At 35.4% G+C, this 16,616-nt stretch overlaps 1 protein-coding gene across 1 annotated transcript in view; it reads right to left on the bottom strand.

The window, feature by feature from the left end:
* LOC306866529 (neuron navigator 2-like) overlaps window positions 1-2,529 on the bottom strand; it is a 45,668-nt gene extending 43,139 nt beyond the window's left edge. Inside the window, exons 1-2 of the mRNA XM_079411784.1 lie at window positions 2,297-2,529; window positions 1,027-1,140 (exon numbers count right to left, since the gene is read on the bottom strand). Coding sequence (XP_079267910.1) covers window positions 1,027-1,136 — 110 coding nt within the window. The 5' untranslated portion in view covers window positions 1,137-1,140; window positions 2,297-2,529. The remainder of the gene's footprint in view (window positions 1-1,026; window positions 1,141-2,296) is intronic.
* Window positions 2,530-16,616: the final 14,087 nt, after the last annotated feature.

Genomic DNA, 16,616 nt, shown 5'->3' with positions numbered 1-16,616 from the left:
CAGGAATCCCACTGTTAAACATGATTATTTACAAAATAATTTGAAATGATGTGCGTTGATGGCTTCAACAAAAGCATATACTATCGATTAACAACCTCGTAGCGCACAGTAGGTCTGTTTTTAACGATTTATATAAGTTATCACTAAAAATCAGTTCCCTATGGAAAATATTAATAGGATTTTTGATTACAGAACCTGACAACATTGGACCCCACTGACTGTCATTGTATGGCCATTTTTCAAACATTTTCTTTTGTGTTTTACAGAATAAAGAAAGTCAGAGGTTTGGAACAACATGTAGGTGAGTAAATAATGACATCAGTGGGCAGCTTATGATGATCACTAACAAAATCTCTTGCAAATACACAAGGAAAAAGAAAAATTCTGTCTTTTTTTCTTGTTTTTGAGGCTTCTTTCAGCTCCAATCATTCCAGTAGCACATTCTTGCAACATCAACTTACCTCCCCACCCACTGCCATTTCACTTTCATTTCTTAGCCCATTTCTTCCAAATCCTCTCTAATGTATTTGATTTCTACCTCTACATTTTTCATTTCCTTTTTCAAGCTGACATTTCAGACATCTTTCTATTCTTAACCAATGAGTCACAGCTCATCAGACATTTTTAATCATAAATATGTCGACTGCTGTCAGTTCAGAGTGTGTTTAGTAAAAACAAAGACGGCTTTACATGTTCACACAGAGTGTTGTTGAGTTTGAGGAGACACAGCGCAAACGGCGAGGGATGTGGGACGTTAAACAGCCGCAGGGCCTGCAGGACGGCACAAAGGCAGACCGAACGTGAGAACACATGCATAAAGAACTGAATGTATGTCTAAACCAATCCATTAGCGCTTGCCTTTGGCACTGATGAAGACAATGACCACTCTCTTCCTTTGTGAGGAAACAAAAGCAACTCTGTTGCCCATCTGAAATGCTCAGGTTTGACTACCAAGCAGTCTGTGGCGGTCAACATCATCAGAAAAAGTTAGTGCAAGTAACGCAAAGGTTAAAGGTTAAGTCCTACCTATCAGTATCATCTTGACTCTTGGGATTAAAGTGGTGAACGGTCCCTCTCATTCCATCTGAGACCCAGTTAACTCTTCTGGAGTACAGGTTGAGACCTCCGTCCGTCATGTATCTGCAGACACACACACACACACACACACACACACATAAATGCTGGTTCAGCACACCAGATACAAATTGCAGGTCTAATGCAGAGTCTTTATCTGTAAATGAAGCATAAACAGACTGTCTTGCGACACGCTACAGTTAAATATGTAGCGAGACGCATTAACAAAAGCAAATATTTTATATGATGTTGCCGTCGTCTGATGATCTATCTGTATTTGTCCGGCTCCTTTGACGGCATGTTGTGTCTGCATGTTCACATTCATAACAAATTAATTCAGTTAACTACAAACAGAGTAAAGACAAATGTTTGTCAATGTCTCAAGAAATCAGCCCACAGGAAAAACCTGTTTTTCTACCTAATTTTAGATCTTTCCATGGACTGCACAGTTTGTTTCATTTACATACATAACATACATACATACATGTACACACACACACACACATATATATATATATATATATATAGTGTGTCTGTATATACTGTATGTATGTTATATATGTAAATGTGTAAATGCATATAATATTTTCAACAGTAACTTTGTTATTTAACCTCCAATATATATTGTTTTGGGTCATTTCATAACATGTCATAAAAATATAGTATATTCCTCATATAGACATATGAATAGAAATTAAAAACAAATACATGTATGCAATATTATGTTTCAGTATTAATTTTGTAATTTTAGCCCCCCAAATATATTGTTTTGGTTTGCTTCATAACAATTAAAATCCTCGAAGCCAAGATATATATCGTTTAACATGTTTACCTGTAACATCATTTATATGGTTGAAAAAATTTAATAAAATCCTACAAATCACAAATAAAATATAGCATATTACTAGAATAAATATAGGCTATGAATATATGAAAAGAAATAAAATAAATATACATGATGAACACACACACACATATACAGTACACATGTATATATATATATATATATATATATATATATATATATATATATACATACACACACCACAAACAAATATTGCCAATTATGTTTGATAAGAAGTTACAAATGACACCTGCCTCTTATAACTTAATCAATATGAAACTACAAGTTTCAATGAACCTCAATTAAAAAACCAAGTGCCTTTTTTAATTTAACACCAGCAATACCTTAACCAGCACGCAAGCCACAATATTCACTCACCTCACCAAAAGTCACAAGCTAGGACTGCGACCATCAAGAAAGTCTGGTTGGTTTCACATGACCGTGTCTGTTGACTCTTAAGGTGTGCGTTTATGTATTTGTGATCTTACTGTAAGTGCTTATCCGTGTTCTTAATATTCCTAAGGAAACATTATACTGAGAAGTGAGGAGAGAGAGAAAATAAGAGCGATTGTGGGTTGGACTACAGGCAGAAGTGGACAGGTGAGCTGTGTGGGACAGCGTGTCTTAACCTGAGGCAATAGGTGGATGAGTGTTTACTCTGTTAAACCGTTTAAGTGGATGTTCTAAACAGGTTCTCAAAAGAAGAGTCATTTGCCCTCTGGGGCCAAGCAATATGAATCAAACACTTCAAACTACTGCAGGGGGAGAGCAGCGCTGATAATAGGCTGAACCAATTCCGGATAAGCTTGATGTTTCAGGTTAATTAGATTTTTATCTCTTGCACAACAGAACTGAATAAAACAATAATACTGAATATCATCTTGTTGCACTGTTAAAAAAATATTTAAAAATAAAAAAGCTGGAAATGTTTATAATAATAATAATAATTTATAATCATTTTAATTAATAGAATTAATTATTTTCATAATTTTACTTTTTGTGGTACAAAAGACCACATGATGAATCATGAACAAATTCACTAATTATAATCATTACTAATATTATACAATTAAATGTTATTCTTCATGCATTTATTTTCTGTAAAGAGGTGAATGTCTTTCAGCAATATTTCATTGAAAGTAAATTCAATGTCCAGGTAAAAATAATACAGATTTTGAACATAAATTATGTGGTAGTTTCTAAACTTTTTCACAATATTTATAATAAGATTTAACAAAAAAAATGACATGTTTTGTCCTGTTAAACTAAATGTTTAAGTCAAATAAAAATAAAAATATAAGGTAACACTTTAGTTTATTGACCAATTCTTACTATTAACTAGTTACTTATTAGCATGCATATTACTAGCATTTTGGCTGTTCATTAGTACTTATAAAGCACATATTAATGCCCTTATCTGGACAACCATATTCTAGATCCCTTATGCATTTGTGTGTGTGTAATTTATACATAAAATTATATAAAGATATATATAATTCCCATTTATATAAAGTATATACACACATTTTTTCCACAGAAAAATGTTTCATCTTGTTTAATCTAATATAATCTAATAAATATTTTCAAACAGTAACATTAGCACTTTTTTAATTTCTTAAATTCCTAAGCATTTCCCCATTATCAGCTTTGTTGGTTGTAATGGGAATGAGTTAGTTTTGGTTGTTACGTTTGCAGATGGTGACAAGACTATGCAGATGGTGAGATTCTGAAGATGTCTTAACAGACACGCATCCTTTAACTTAATCTCTCATTTCCTGCTGTGAAGCAATCAGGTGACAGCGTTTCATCACCCGGAGCGGCTGACTAACCTGCTGGGCAGGTGAAAAATTTTAACAGCATACGCCACACTAATGATTTTAGTAATTCACTTCAGTTAATTAAACAGTACATGAATCATCAGGTGTGATTCAGAGCAGAAAAATCAGAAGTCAGTAAATATGAATTTCACAATCCTGTGGTTGCTTAATCATAATTTTCAAAACACCTATCAAAGGTTTAGCAACTAGTAGCGCAAAGATATTCAATTGGTCTATTTTGTTTATTGTAAATCTATAATAAAACTGTAAATTTGTTTAGTAGATTTATGTGACCATTTAGCACTATTCAATTGAATGACTAAAATGTACTTTCTTTTAGCATATGTCCTCTGTAACCTTTGGCAACTGTCTTGTCACCGTACTTGAATTGACGGTAAATAAACAATACCATGGTATGCATCAAAGCACCACCATCTGATATCATCACTGAACTATAGTACCAGCATTGTACTTTTTGTAGAGGTTATCTATGATTGTGAATAGTGTGTGTGTTTTAATGTTATGACTGGACAATATTTCCTATTCTTTAGTTCCCTGACAGGTGTGTTACTGGGAACAACTGCTTCTGTTTAACATTGGTTACTGAGCAACAAAACTTGTTAACATTAGTTCAACCAGTTAAACACTCTGTCCCAATGAGGTTATTCATTTGTCCTGACCTGGTAACCCACTGCAAGTCAATCAACATTCTGTCAAGTCTGTCAAGAACATCAGTCTGTTGGTTGACATACAATGTAAATTTAAATCAGAAAATAACTCCTGTTTTCAAGAACAAAAATATTTGTTTTCATCATTTTTCATCAAAATGTCTAACTTTCTATATTTCTGTACTCTCTGTTGACATTACCAAGGCTGAATAGGCAAGGAAAAATGAAAATAATAAATAAGCAGGAAAAAAAACAAAACAAAAAAACAATCAGTTCCTGTCCTACATGTTTTCTACAAATATTTTATTTGAATATTTTCTTAAACAGTTTTTAAATATAAATAAATCAAATAAAATGTTTGTTTGTTTTTTTTTACAAAGAAATAGCATCTACATTTCACTCAAATATCATTAGAAATTTATTCCAACCCTATATGTTTTCCTACAAATTATATACTCAGTTAAAAGATTTTACAAATAAAATAAAATGTTTTTATAAAAAATAGTAACTAGATTTCAATCAATTATGAATGGATTAAATTGTTTCTCATTCTAAATGTTTTCCTACAAATTATTTACTCATTTAAAAGTTTAAAAATAATAATTCAAATAAAATAAAATAATTGGTTCACATCCTGCACGTTTTTCTATAAATATTTTATGCTATTTATTTATTTTCTTAAACAGTTTTTAAATATAAATAAATCAAATAAAAAAATGTTTTTTATTATAAAGAAATAACATCAACATTTCAATCAAATATCATTAGAAATTGACTCTGATCCTACATGTTTTGCTATAAATTATATACTCAGTTAAAAGTTTTTACAAATAAAATAAAATAAAAAAATTTTTTTTTTTTAAATAGCATCTACATTTAAATCAGTTATGAATGGATTAAATTGTTTCTCGTTCTAAATGTTTTCCTGCAAATTATTTACTCAGTTAAAAGTTTTTAAAAATAATTCAAATAAAATAAAATAATTGGTTCCCATCCTACATGTCTTTCTACAAATATTTAATATTTTATTTATTTATGTCCTTAAACAGTTTTTAAATATAAATAAATAAAATCTTTTTTTTTTTTTTTTTTTATAAAGAAATAACATCTAGATTTCAATCAAATATCATTAGAAATTGACTCCGATCCTACATGTTTTCGTACAAATTATATACTTAGTTAAAAGTTAAGAAAATAAAAATAAAAATAAAAAAATAAAATGTTTTTATAATAAAATAAACGCCTACATTTCAATCAATTATGGATTAAATCATTTCTCATCCTAAATGTTGTCCTACAAATCAGTTAAAAGTTATTAAAAGTAAACACTTTAATAAAATCAGTACCTGTCCTATATATTTTCTCACAAAAAGTCCTGCATCATTCCGTTAAATGTGAATTTAAAAAAAAATCTGATAAAATAAGACAAACTAAAGCCCATGCTTGATGGATATAAACAAAACTCCCCCTACATAATCTCCCACAAAACATTGTTAAATGCTTTTTATGTTGTCTTTATCCGATTATTCAAACATGTAACTAAAATGATACTAAGATAAGCTAGTAAAAAGGCACTAATCCAAACCAAGGCATCGGGTTTTAGAAACAGATTTTGCTGTAAGTACCAAATGTTGACTGTTCTTCAAAATCCATCCATATATGGTCTCTGTAATTGGGCTTAAAAGCTTTCCAACTATGATCAAATGTCTCGCAAAGATTTTCTTGTGGTGACAGAATCACTCTACTGGAATTCAGCACTGAGCAGAAGGAATATGAGAATCCAATAAAAGGTGTCTGTCTGATTCCTGTTTGAACAGGACTAGGGAAAGATTATGCACGATTCTGTGTGTACATTGCTACATGTGCTGTGTTTGTGCATTTAGTCGCATTTCCAAATTTGGATATAACCTCATATCTCTTCCACGGGGTCAAGAGGTCACAGATTTTTCCATGAAAGTCAGCTAAATGCATGTCTGCGAGGTAAATTCAAGTACTCTTTCTCTTCGTGCCACAAATATTCATATATTCACCCTCTCTCAGGATTCAACCATGAATATTTCCCATGACCCCTGACTCCTGTCTTCTACCACAGGCTACATGTTGCATTTTCATGTCCTACTGACAGACAGCCAAATGAACAGCTGATAACAGACATACGAACAAAATAACTGCTAACATGAAAGAGCTTTTGGGGCTTTTAAAGCATTGTTGCACAGTAGTGATACCCTAATGTACACATTTATGTCAGTAGCTGCTTAAAGCAACATACAGAAGCAGACGAGCTTGGGTTACGATGGGATAGTCCAAAACAAGGCCAAGAGCTCATCCACACATACTGTAATTTGCATGTTGCCACAAACCACACCAGTACACCAAGACTTTGAGCAAGCAAGCAAAACTGGCAGAGCTCCTGGTGAACGACACAATGAAAGAGTGATGGGAATAAAGAAAGCTGGATCGGCGTTACATGATTACATGCTAAAAGCTGTGGCTAGCCGCTCATGGGACACAGTAGGGATTTAGTGCAGGGCGCGACGAGCCATTTTGCTACACACACACACTAATACTGCATCTTCTGATATATAGTGCTAAATGGACACTATAACTTGTTAAAAATGTCAATTATACATCTTTGTAACCGTCATAAAAATTAAAAAAGCCTTAAAAATGTTTTCACTTCTTGTGAATTGTTATACTGAACACAAAAGCTACAGAATTTTCCAAAAAAAAAAGCTTATAATAACATTTGTGAGTTGTTTGGAAGTAAAAGAATAAAAAAAAAAAAGTTATTTTTGAAAGTCAAAATAAAGTAGTAAAAAGGACTAGAAAAAGAGCGCCACCCAGAGGCAGATGTAGAGAGATGCATCTTTGCCTGTATTTTCCCTGCATCATTTCTTACAGCAGTGGTCGGGAACAGGCGGCCCGCCAGCAATAATATCTGGCCCGCGCCCGTAGCCAGATTATTTTGATAGCGGCTGGTTCTGAAATAGATCTGTCATGAGTAACTCACAGTCAGAGTATGTGAGCGGAGCGCGAGTGGAGTGGAGTGGAGTGCCGGACACCGCCACACAAATGTGGCTTTTTGTTAATGATTGTGCTACTACAGGATTTAACACAGAGTAACAGCTCACTCACTACCAGTTACAAAAGACACTGTAACAGTCAGGCAATTGTAGTTGTTTTTTTTATCAATTAATTTCTTAAATTATCCTTTGACTATGTTCTGGCCCGCCATCTAGTGGCGAAATTGTTTTTTTTGGCCCGATGCCAAACCTACAGTAATTTATATACACACACGCACACACACACACACACAAACACACACACACACACACACACACACACACACACGCACGCACACACACACACACACACACACACACACACACACACACACACGCACGCACACGCACACACACACACACGCACGCACACGCACGCACACGCACACACACGCGCACACACACACACACACACACACACACACACACACACACACACACACACACACACACACACACACACACACACATATATATATATATATATATGTACAGTTGTGGTCAGAATTATTGTCACCTTTGGTAAATATGATCAAAGAAGGCTGTGAAAATTAATCTGCATTGTTAATACTTTTGATCTTTTATTATAAAAATTCACAAAAATCTAACCTTTCATTGGAGAATAAGAATTTAAAATGGGGGGAAATATCATTATGAAATAAATGTTTTTCTCTAATACACATTGGCCAAAATTAACGGCATTAACCTTCATTTGCCAGTTTAACAGCTCTAAAGTTTCTCCTATGATGCCTGATGAGGTTAGAGAACACCTGACAAGAGATCAGAGACCATTCCTTCATCCAGAATCACTCCAGATCCTTCAGATTCACTGCTCCATGTTGGTGCTTCTTCTCTTCAGTTCACCTAACTCATTTTCTACAGGGTTCAAGTCAGAGGTCTGGAATGGCCATAGCAGAAGCTTGGTTTTGTTCTCAGTGACCCATTTTTGTGTTTGTGTTTGGATTATTGTCCGGTCGGAAGATCCAAACATGGCCCATTATAAGATTTCTTACAGAGTTAGTCACTTGTTGATTTTTTTATCTGTTGGTAACAAGATGTCCAGGACCTCCAGCAGAAATATAGGCCCCCAACATTAAAAATACAGCAGTATATTTCATTGTACACGTGGGGTACTTTTTTTTTATCCCTGTGTGCACAAAACCCATCTTGAGTGTTAGTTTCATCTGACCATAGAAGCCAGTCCCATTTGAAGTTCCAGTCGTGTCTGACAACTGAATATGCTGGAGATTGTTTTTGGATGAGTGAGGAGAATTTTTTCTTGAAACCCTCCCGGACAGCATGTGGTGATGTAGGAGCTGTTTGACAATTCTCCAGCTGTGGTCCTTGGAGTCTTTGGCCACTCAAACTCTCCTTCTCACTGTGCATTAGGACGATATAGACACATGCCCTCTTCCAGGCAGATTCATAACATTTTCTGTTGATTGGAAATTCTTAATTATTGCCCTGATGGTGGAAATGGGCATTTTCACTGCTCTAGCTCTTTTCTTAGAGCCACTTCACTAATTTGTGAAGCTCAATTATCTTTTGCTGCACATCAGAAATATATTCTTTGGTTTTTCCCATTGTGATGGATGATTAAGGGGATTTGTGAAACAGGAAGCCATGGCTGGATATTTTCATGTTCATAATCCCCCTGGAGTGCTAAAAATTGTAAATATGAATGGGAAAATATTTTACTCATAAGAATGTCTAGGGGTACCAATAATTGTGTCCAACGTGTATTTGAGAAAAACATTTCATAATGAGATTTTTCCCCATATTCAATTGTTTTAGTTGAAAGGTTAGATTTTTGTGATTATTTTTAAATAAAAGATCAAAAGAATTCATAATGCAGGTTTATTTTCAGGGCCTTCTTTGATCATATTTACCAAGGGTGCCAATAATTCTGACCACGACTGTACATACATACATAAGTGATGTACGGTCCTTAAAGTTGTTCTTCTTTTTTTTTTCCAAATGTAAATTCTTGTCTCAGTCACATTTTCTAAGCCAAGTATGAATATCTTCAACTAAGTGTTTTTAAACATTTTACATTTATTCCAAAATAATAACTTAAGGCAGTATGTCATGGTGCACACAACGGGGAGGAACGAGGAACACGAGATGAGGAGTAAACACAAATTAAACAGTCTTTAATGCAATCCATCAGGGCAAGACAAGGCAGGGCTGACACACAGAAACACCAGGAGTAACGAGTAGACCAGACGAAAACTAACTCCAGGGCGGAACAGACAGTACCGGGGCACCATGGCCTCCTGAGCTCCCAGATCCACCATGGCAGAAAACTAACTGAACAGACAGGAACATAAATACACAGGATTAAACTAGATAATTAATCAAACACAGCTGAACGGAATCATAATCAAACTAAACAAGGACAGGAAATTGACTAAATAAGGAAACAGGAACAGACACAGGGAACACAAAACCAACACAGACCATAAACGTGACACAGTAACAATTTAATCAACATACAGGTACATCTAAAAAAATTGTGAAAAAATTAATTTTTTCTTGTAACTTATTTCAAAAAGTGAAACTTTCATATATTTTAGATTCATTACATGTAAAGTAAAACATTTCAAAAGTTTTTTTTGTTTTAATTTTGATGATTAGAGCTTACAGCTCATGAAAGTCAAAAATCAGTATCTCAAAATATTACAATATTTACATTTGAGTTTCGATTAATGACCATCCCTACAGTATAAATTCCGGGTATCTCTTGTTCTTTGAAACCACAATACTGGGGAAGACTGCTGACTTGGCAATGATCCAGAAGACGAACATTGAAGCCCTCCACAAAGAGGATAAGTCACAGAGGGTCATTACTGAAAGGTGTGGCTGTTTACAGAGTGCTGTATCAAAGCATATTAAATGCAAAGTTGACTGGAAGGAATAATTTGGGTAGGAAAAGGTGCACAAGCAACAGGGATGACCGCAAGCTTGAGAATACTGTCAAGCAAAGCTGATTCAAACACTTGGGAGAGCTTCAGATGTCTTCAGGAAAAGGGCTACCAAGCCACTTCTGAACCAGAGACAACATCAGAAGCATCTTACCTGGGCTGTGGAGAAAAAGAACTGGACTGTTGCTCAGTGGTCCAAAGTCCTCTTTTCAGATGAAAGTAAATTTTGCATTTCATTTGGAAATCAAGGTTCCAGAGTCTGGAGGAAGAGTGGAGAGGCACAGAATCCATGTTGCTTGAAGTCCAGTGTGAAGTTTCCACAGTCAGTGATTATTTGGGCTGCCATATCATCTGCTGGTGTTGGTCCACTGTGTTTTCTGAAGTCCACAGTCAACGCAGCCATCTACCAGGAAATTTTAGAGCACTTCATGCTTCCTTCTGCTGACAAGCTTTATGGAGATGCTGATCTCATTTTCCAGCAGGACTTGGCACCTGCCCACACTGCCAAAGGTACCAAAAGCTGGTTCAGTGACCATGGTGTCACTGTGCTTGATTGGCCAGCAAACTTGCCTGACCTGAACCCCATAGAGAATCTTGTCAAGAGGAAGATGAGAGACACCAGACCCAACAATGCAGATGACCTGAAGGCCGCTATCAAAGCAACCTGGGCTTCTATTACACCTGAGCAGTGCCACAGGCTGATTGCCTCCATGCCACGCCAAATTGAATCAATTCATGCAAAAGGAGGCCCAACCAAGTATTGAGTGCATAGGAATGAACATACTTTTCAGAAGCCTGGCATTTCTGTTTAAAATATCCTTTTATTATTGATCTTATGTAATATTCTAATTTTCTGAGAGACTGAATTTTGGGTTTTCATTATCTGTAAGTCATAATCATCAAAATTTCAAGAAATAAAGGCTTGAAATATTTCATTCTATGTGTATTGAATCTATATAATATCTGGGTTTTACTTTCTGAAATGAGTGACAAAAAATATTGACCTTTTTCACGATATTCAAATTTTTTGAGATGTACCTGTATTTTATTTGTGAACGTATGTTCAGCTACTCTTTTTAATAGTTAACTTTTAACTATTTTTGAATTTTTAGGCTCATCAGTCATCAAAGCATGGAAAATATTGGTCACAGACTCTGAGATTTACTTTAAATTTCACCAAGCTGATTCCTGATTCATGTTTTTATGCCATTTTCAGTCTTATTTTGATGTAACAAAGTTGTTATACTTGTTATATCTAGGTGTATAAGTTGTTTACTTACTTTTAGAAATTAGTCTTCCCATTAATGCCATTATATTGTTCATTCAGACTGATTCGCGAACACTGAATGCACATGAACACAAGGGGCTGGATTTAGCGCATGAACCAATCACAGCCGATCGTAACCAGTCATATCCAATCATATCGCAATGGAGGCATTGCTTCCTCTCACATGACTTCCCCCCATTCATTCTCAATTACCACCCACCAAACCCACCGCACGCATTAGGGGGTCTGTTAAAACTCAATGGGCTCAGGGGAGGCAAGAGAGACGGGGATCACCGCTGTAACTTTACCTGCTGGTGTCGCTGTTGGACAGTTTCTTTAAAAAAACTTTAAAAAAGTGATTTATACACCTTTTAATGTTATATTTCGTAATATTTGCATTGTTTTATTTTTGTACTACAAATTTTCCTCATCCAATATTTTGAGAAGGCACTGCCTCCCTTGCCTCCTCAGAGGAAATGCCCCTGATATATATACTGTGTGTATATACAGTGCACAGCATAAATGAGTTCACCCCCTCTAAAACTTCACAAATTCAGCAATTACTCTTTACTTACATGACATGTTAGGGTTATTTGGAGATATAATGTTCCAACAAGCTTGCTTGATCAATTACCAAAGAAGAATGTTAAAATTATTCAGCAAAATAAGACTCTTATCAAAGTGATAAAACGTTGTGTTGCAAAAATGAGTACACCATCCTGAAAGTTACAAATAAATAAATAATAATAATTGTGTATAGGTTTAAGGCAATTTTTAATCAACATTGAAGTATATTGAACCAAAACTTTTAAAGACAAGTAATTTCCTGACCATTAAAAGTGTTATATAGCCCACTGAATCATACTCAGACTTAATGCTGGCAGCAGTGGAACCACTTGGGAGAGAACTGCCAGGTAATTTATTTCTTAGCATAAAAGAGGACAATGGTACAAGAGGAATACCAAATTATTGTTTTAAGTGTGAAAATATAACAGAAGTAGCACCGACATTCAAAAACAATGGACTTGTGACAAGGCTCCTGAAATAATCAGGTCTTCACTTTAAGTTTTCATTTAGTGGTGAGTGAATTTTTGCTAGAAAAAGAGCAGGAGTTGCTAGAGGAGGAATAAAGTGAGAAGTGCTTGGTACCCACAGTGACGCTCAGTGGTAGTAAAGCTTTTATATAGGGATGAATTTGGGGTGGTTTGTTTTGGGGCGGTCGTGGCCTAATGGATAGAGAGTTGGACTTGTAACTTGAAGGTCGTGGGTTTGAGTCTCAGGTCCAGCAGGGATTGTAGGTGGGGGAGTGAATAACCAACACTCTCTCCAATACCATGACTGAGGTGAGACCCTTGAGTAAGGCACTGAACCCCCAACTGGTCACTGGGCACCGTAGCATTGGCTGCCCACTGCTCCGGGTGTATGTTCCCTACTGTGTGTACACTTGGAGAGGTTAAATGCAGAGCACAAATTCCGAGTATGGGTCACCATACTTGGCCACACACCACTTCCCTTATTTTTTGGGGTAGTCGTGGCCTAATGGATAGAGAGTTGGACTTGTAACCCGAAGGACGTGGACTGAGGTGAGACCCTTGAGCAAGCTTCAAACTTGAAACAGAAGATGCTACCCTCCCCTCATTCCATGCATTATTGGGCATTTTTTCGGCATCACAATGAAGATATGTATTTCACTCAATCTTAACTGGAAAAGTACTAAAAGAAAAATAATGCTGAACAGAAATATTGATATTATAAAAAATAAAACAAAACTATAAAAAGCACATAACAAAATTACTAAAAACCTAAACTAAATTTAAAATAAAAACTGAAAATATAAAATTAACAGCTAATTAAAAATATTAGTAAATCCTTTGTAAAACCATTTAAAAAGGTGGGACATAAAAAAGCTTTACTTACCAACTTATTAGTAAAATAAATTTAATTGCAACTGAAAAATGTAATAACCAATATTTAATTAACACAATATTTAACCTCCCCCTATTTTTTTAGTAGATGACACAAATGTAACACTCTTAAATAGCCAAGCGAACACAGTAATCTCAGTATGGTCAAATATCATTAAAGCTGCTTTATTATCGATTTATCAATGTTTGAAAACTTTGCAAACACACCATCAAACCACACTCACCCACTGGTGACAGTATCCATCTTCATGCTCTTGCCCAGGAGGTCTCCATCACTCACGTACCCTGCTGTTTCCATGGCGACGCCCTCCAGCCCCTCCACCTTCTCTGAGAGTTCAAGGCCGCAGAGGACTCCGTTGTGCGTGCAGGTCTGATGCCTGTGTGTGTGCCGCCCACAGCCACTGCCATGTTGTATGAATGCGTTTCCTGAAGAGGGGGCATCACCAGCTTGAAGGCGAGGGCTGGATGAGCCCAGTCGCCATGGCAATGCAGAAGCAGGGCGGGAACTGAGGGCAAGCAAAGCCCTCCCGTTGATTTCAGTCGTTACGGTGCTGTCAAAGGTTGTCTCGAGGGTGCTGGCAGGTGATAGTCAGACAGGAAAGACATGAGAAGTTAATGATGACATTCCAAACTATGGTCATCTCAAACTCATGGGCTATTTGCCACTTTGACAGAAAATAAAGCTGAGAATGTAATACATAAAATTAAACCTTTTTGTTGTACATCACATAGTTTTGTGGACCATTTTTGGAGTTCGTCCCCATTCGCTTTCATTCAATGGAAAGAACAACAGGGTCATTCTCAAAAATGAATTTTATTAACCTTTTTATATTTTCAGACATTCAAGTTTTGAATCACATTTTCTCCCATAAAAGGTGGTCTTTCTTAACATCTTGACTTTTTTATTCATCGTCTTTATTTTATTATTTTATTTCCATCAATGAACAAAGGGTTGTAACACCACTGACGACCACCAAGTCACAAATGAACCAGCCAAAAAAAAAAAGATTATTAAAAAAAACACAATAAATAGTTAATAGTAAATGTCAAAGAAGAGGTTTACAAGATTTTATTTTTTTTAAGTGCAAACAGTATAATCTAACAATTTCTTATTATTTGATAGACTGTTGCAGAATTTTATATGCAGATAACTTTAAGTCTTTTTCATCACTGAAATGCCAAGGGAACAATCTTATTTTAGTATTATTTACATAATATTACAGCATTTATAAATATTTTGAATTAGTTTTGTTTTTGATTTTTATAGTTTCAGTTTTCATTGTAAATTGAAATTTAGGTTTCAGCAATTTTGTCATTATTATTATTTTTTACTACTACTCCTACTACTATTATTATTATTATTATTATTATTTTAATTTTCCATGTAGCTTTAATGTACATTTCAGGTTCAGTAAATTAAATATGTCAACTTAAACTTTTACATTTTTAAATCGCCTTTAAACCAGGCAACATTTCTCAAATTTTTTTAAGTTTAAGGATTTCATTTAATATTAATATTTTATTTAAGCTTTTTTTCAATTATTAATTTAAAAAATATATTTATTTATAGTTAACAACAATGACACTGCCTGCAAGGGGCATACCCGACACCATATTTCAGCATTGACATTCTGCAAAATAACTCCTGTCTTTCACCAAAGAAAATAAAACAATAAGAGTTTGGAATGGCATAATGTGAGTAAATTATGACTTTTTCATTTTTGGGTGTACTATCCCTTTAAGAAAACAGAGGATTTATCTTAAAACAAGCAAAAAGTAAAAGCATCACTGAGTTTCTGGCAAAATTCAGCATCCTGTCAGGACAGGGTTTCATTGGAATATTAAAACAAGCTTTTTATCCAGTATTAGCAGGCAGTAGGTGGCCCCCGGCCGATTTCACGGCCAGCTTTTGTACCCTGGAAGGCCGAGACATGCATCAAAATTATCACAGCAAAGACAAAAACCCGGCACCCCCCAAATCAGCTCCTAATGCCAATCAAACTGTCTTCCTCAAAGCCGTTTAGAGTTTAACAGTTCTCAAACCCCCAGAGATAAAAGGGTTCACACACCCGGGAACAATGGGGTGCTTTCTGAACTGTGCTGTGATCTCTGTGCCCAGTCATAATTAATGTCATGTTGTACTTCAACCCTACTGAACTGAAGCCATGTAGAGTCTGACCATGAACTAGAAAAAGTGCAGTGAGAAGAGGCTACCACGAGAGGGACTCATTTGGGTTGATTTCCATAATAAAATTATTTCGACCCCTCCCTAGTTTCCATTGAAAAAGCAAAAATGGAAATTACAATGTGGCACTTACATTAGGGCCAATTTTTGAATGATTTAAAAGCAGAAATATGAAGCTTATAATTTTATGAGAGCACTTCATTTAAAACTTGTGCATTATTTGAGTTGTAAAGCTTTTACAACTAATATTAACCTCCCGGAGCCGTGTGGAGCACTTTTTATGATAGATGGATGCACTTTTTTGGGTTTCAAAATCTTGACCCCCATTCACTGCCATTATAAAGCTTGGAAGCACCAGGACATTTTTTAATATAACTCTGATTGTATTCGTATGACGAAGAAAGTCATATACATCTAGGATGGCTTGGGGTGAGTAAATTATGGGGTAATTTAAATTTTTGGGTGAACTATCCCTTTAAGATGCCTAATATTTTAGATGAGTAAAACTAACATTGACCACTTTCGGCAAGCAGAAACACACAAAATATATAAGCAAAAATAAAATCATCCCAAATGTTCTTACCTGTGACTGAAATGAGTCGCTCCCCGCAGACTGGACATGGTTTCTTCCAGATTTTGCCTCAGATCAGCAATGTTTTTCACAGTACGTAGCCTCTTGGTTTCAGAGTCCTCACCTGAGAAAACCAGACTCATCATCATCACCACAGTCTGCAAACAGCTGCTACCATAACTCTAAGGCATGTCCGAACACACATATTCACACACCTAAAATGCTTCAAAAATGCAGCCGAAACCCTGAGAATCATGGGATAATGTAAATGAAGCAACT

Source organism: Barbus barbus (assembly GCF_936440315.1).
Source record: "Barbus barbus genome assembly, chromosome: 48".
NCBI lineage: Eukaryota > Metazoa > Chordata > Actinopteri > Cypriniformes > Cyprinidae > Barbus > Barbus barbus.
This window is presented reverse-complemented; position numbering and strand designations above follow the sequence as displayed.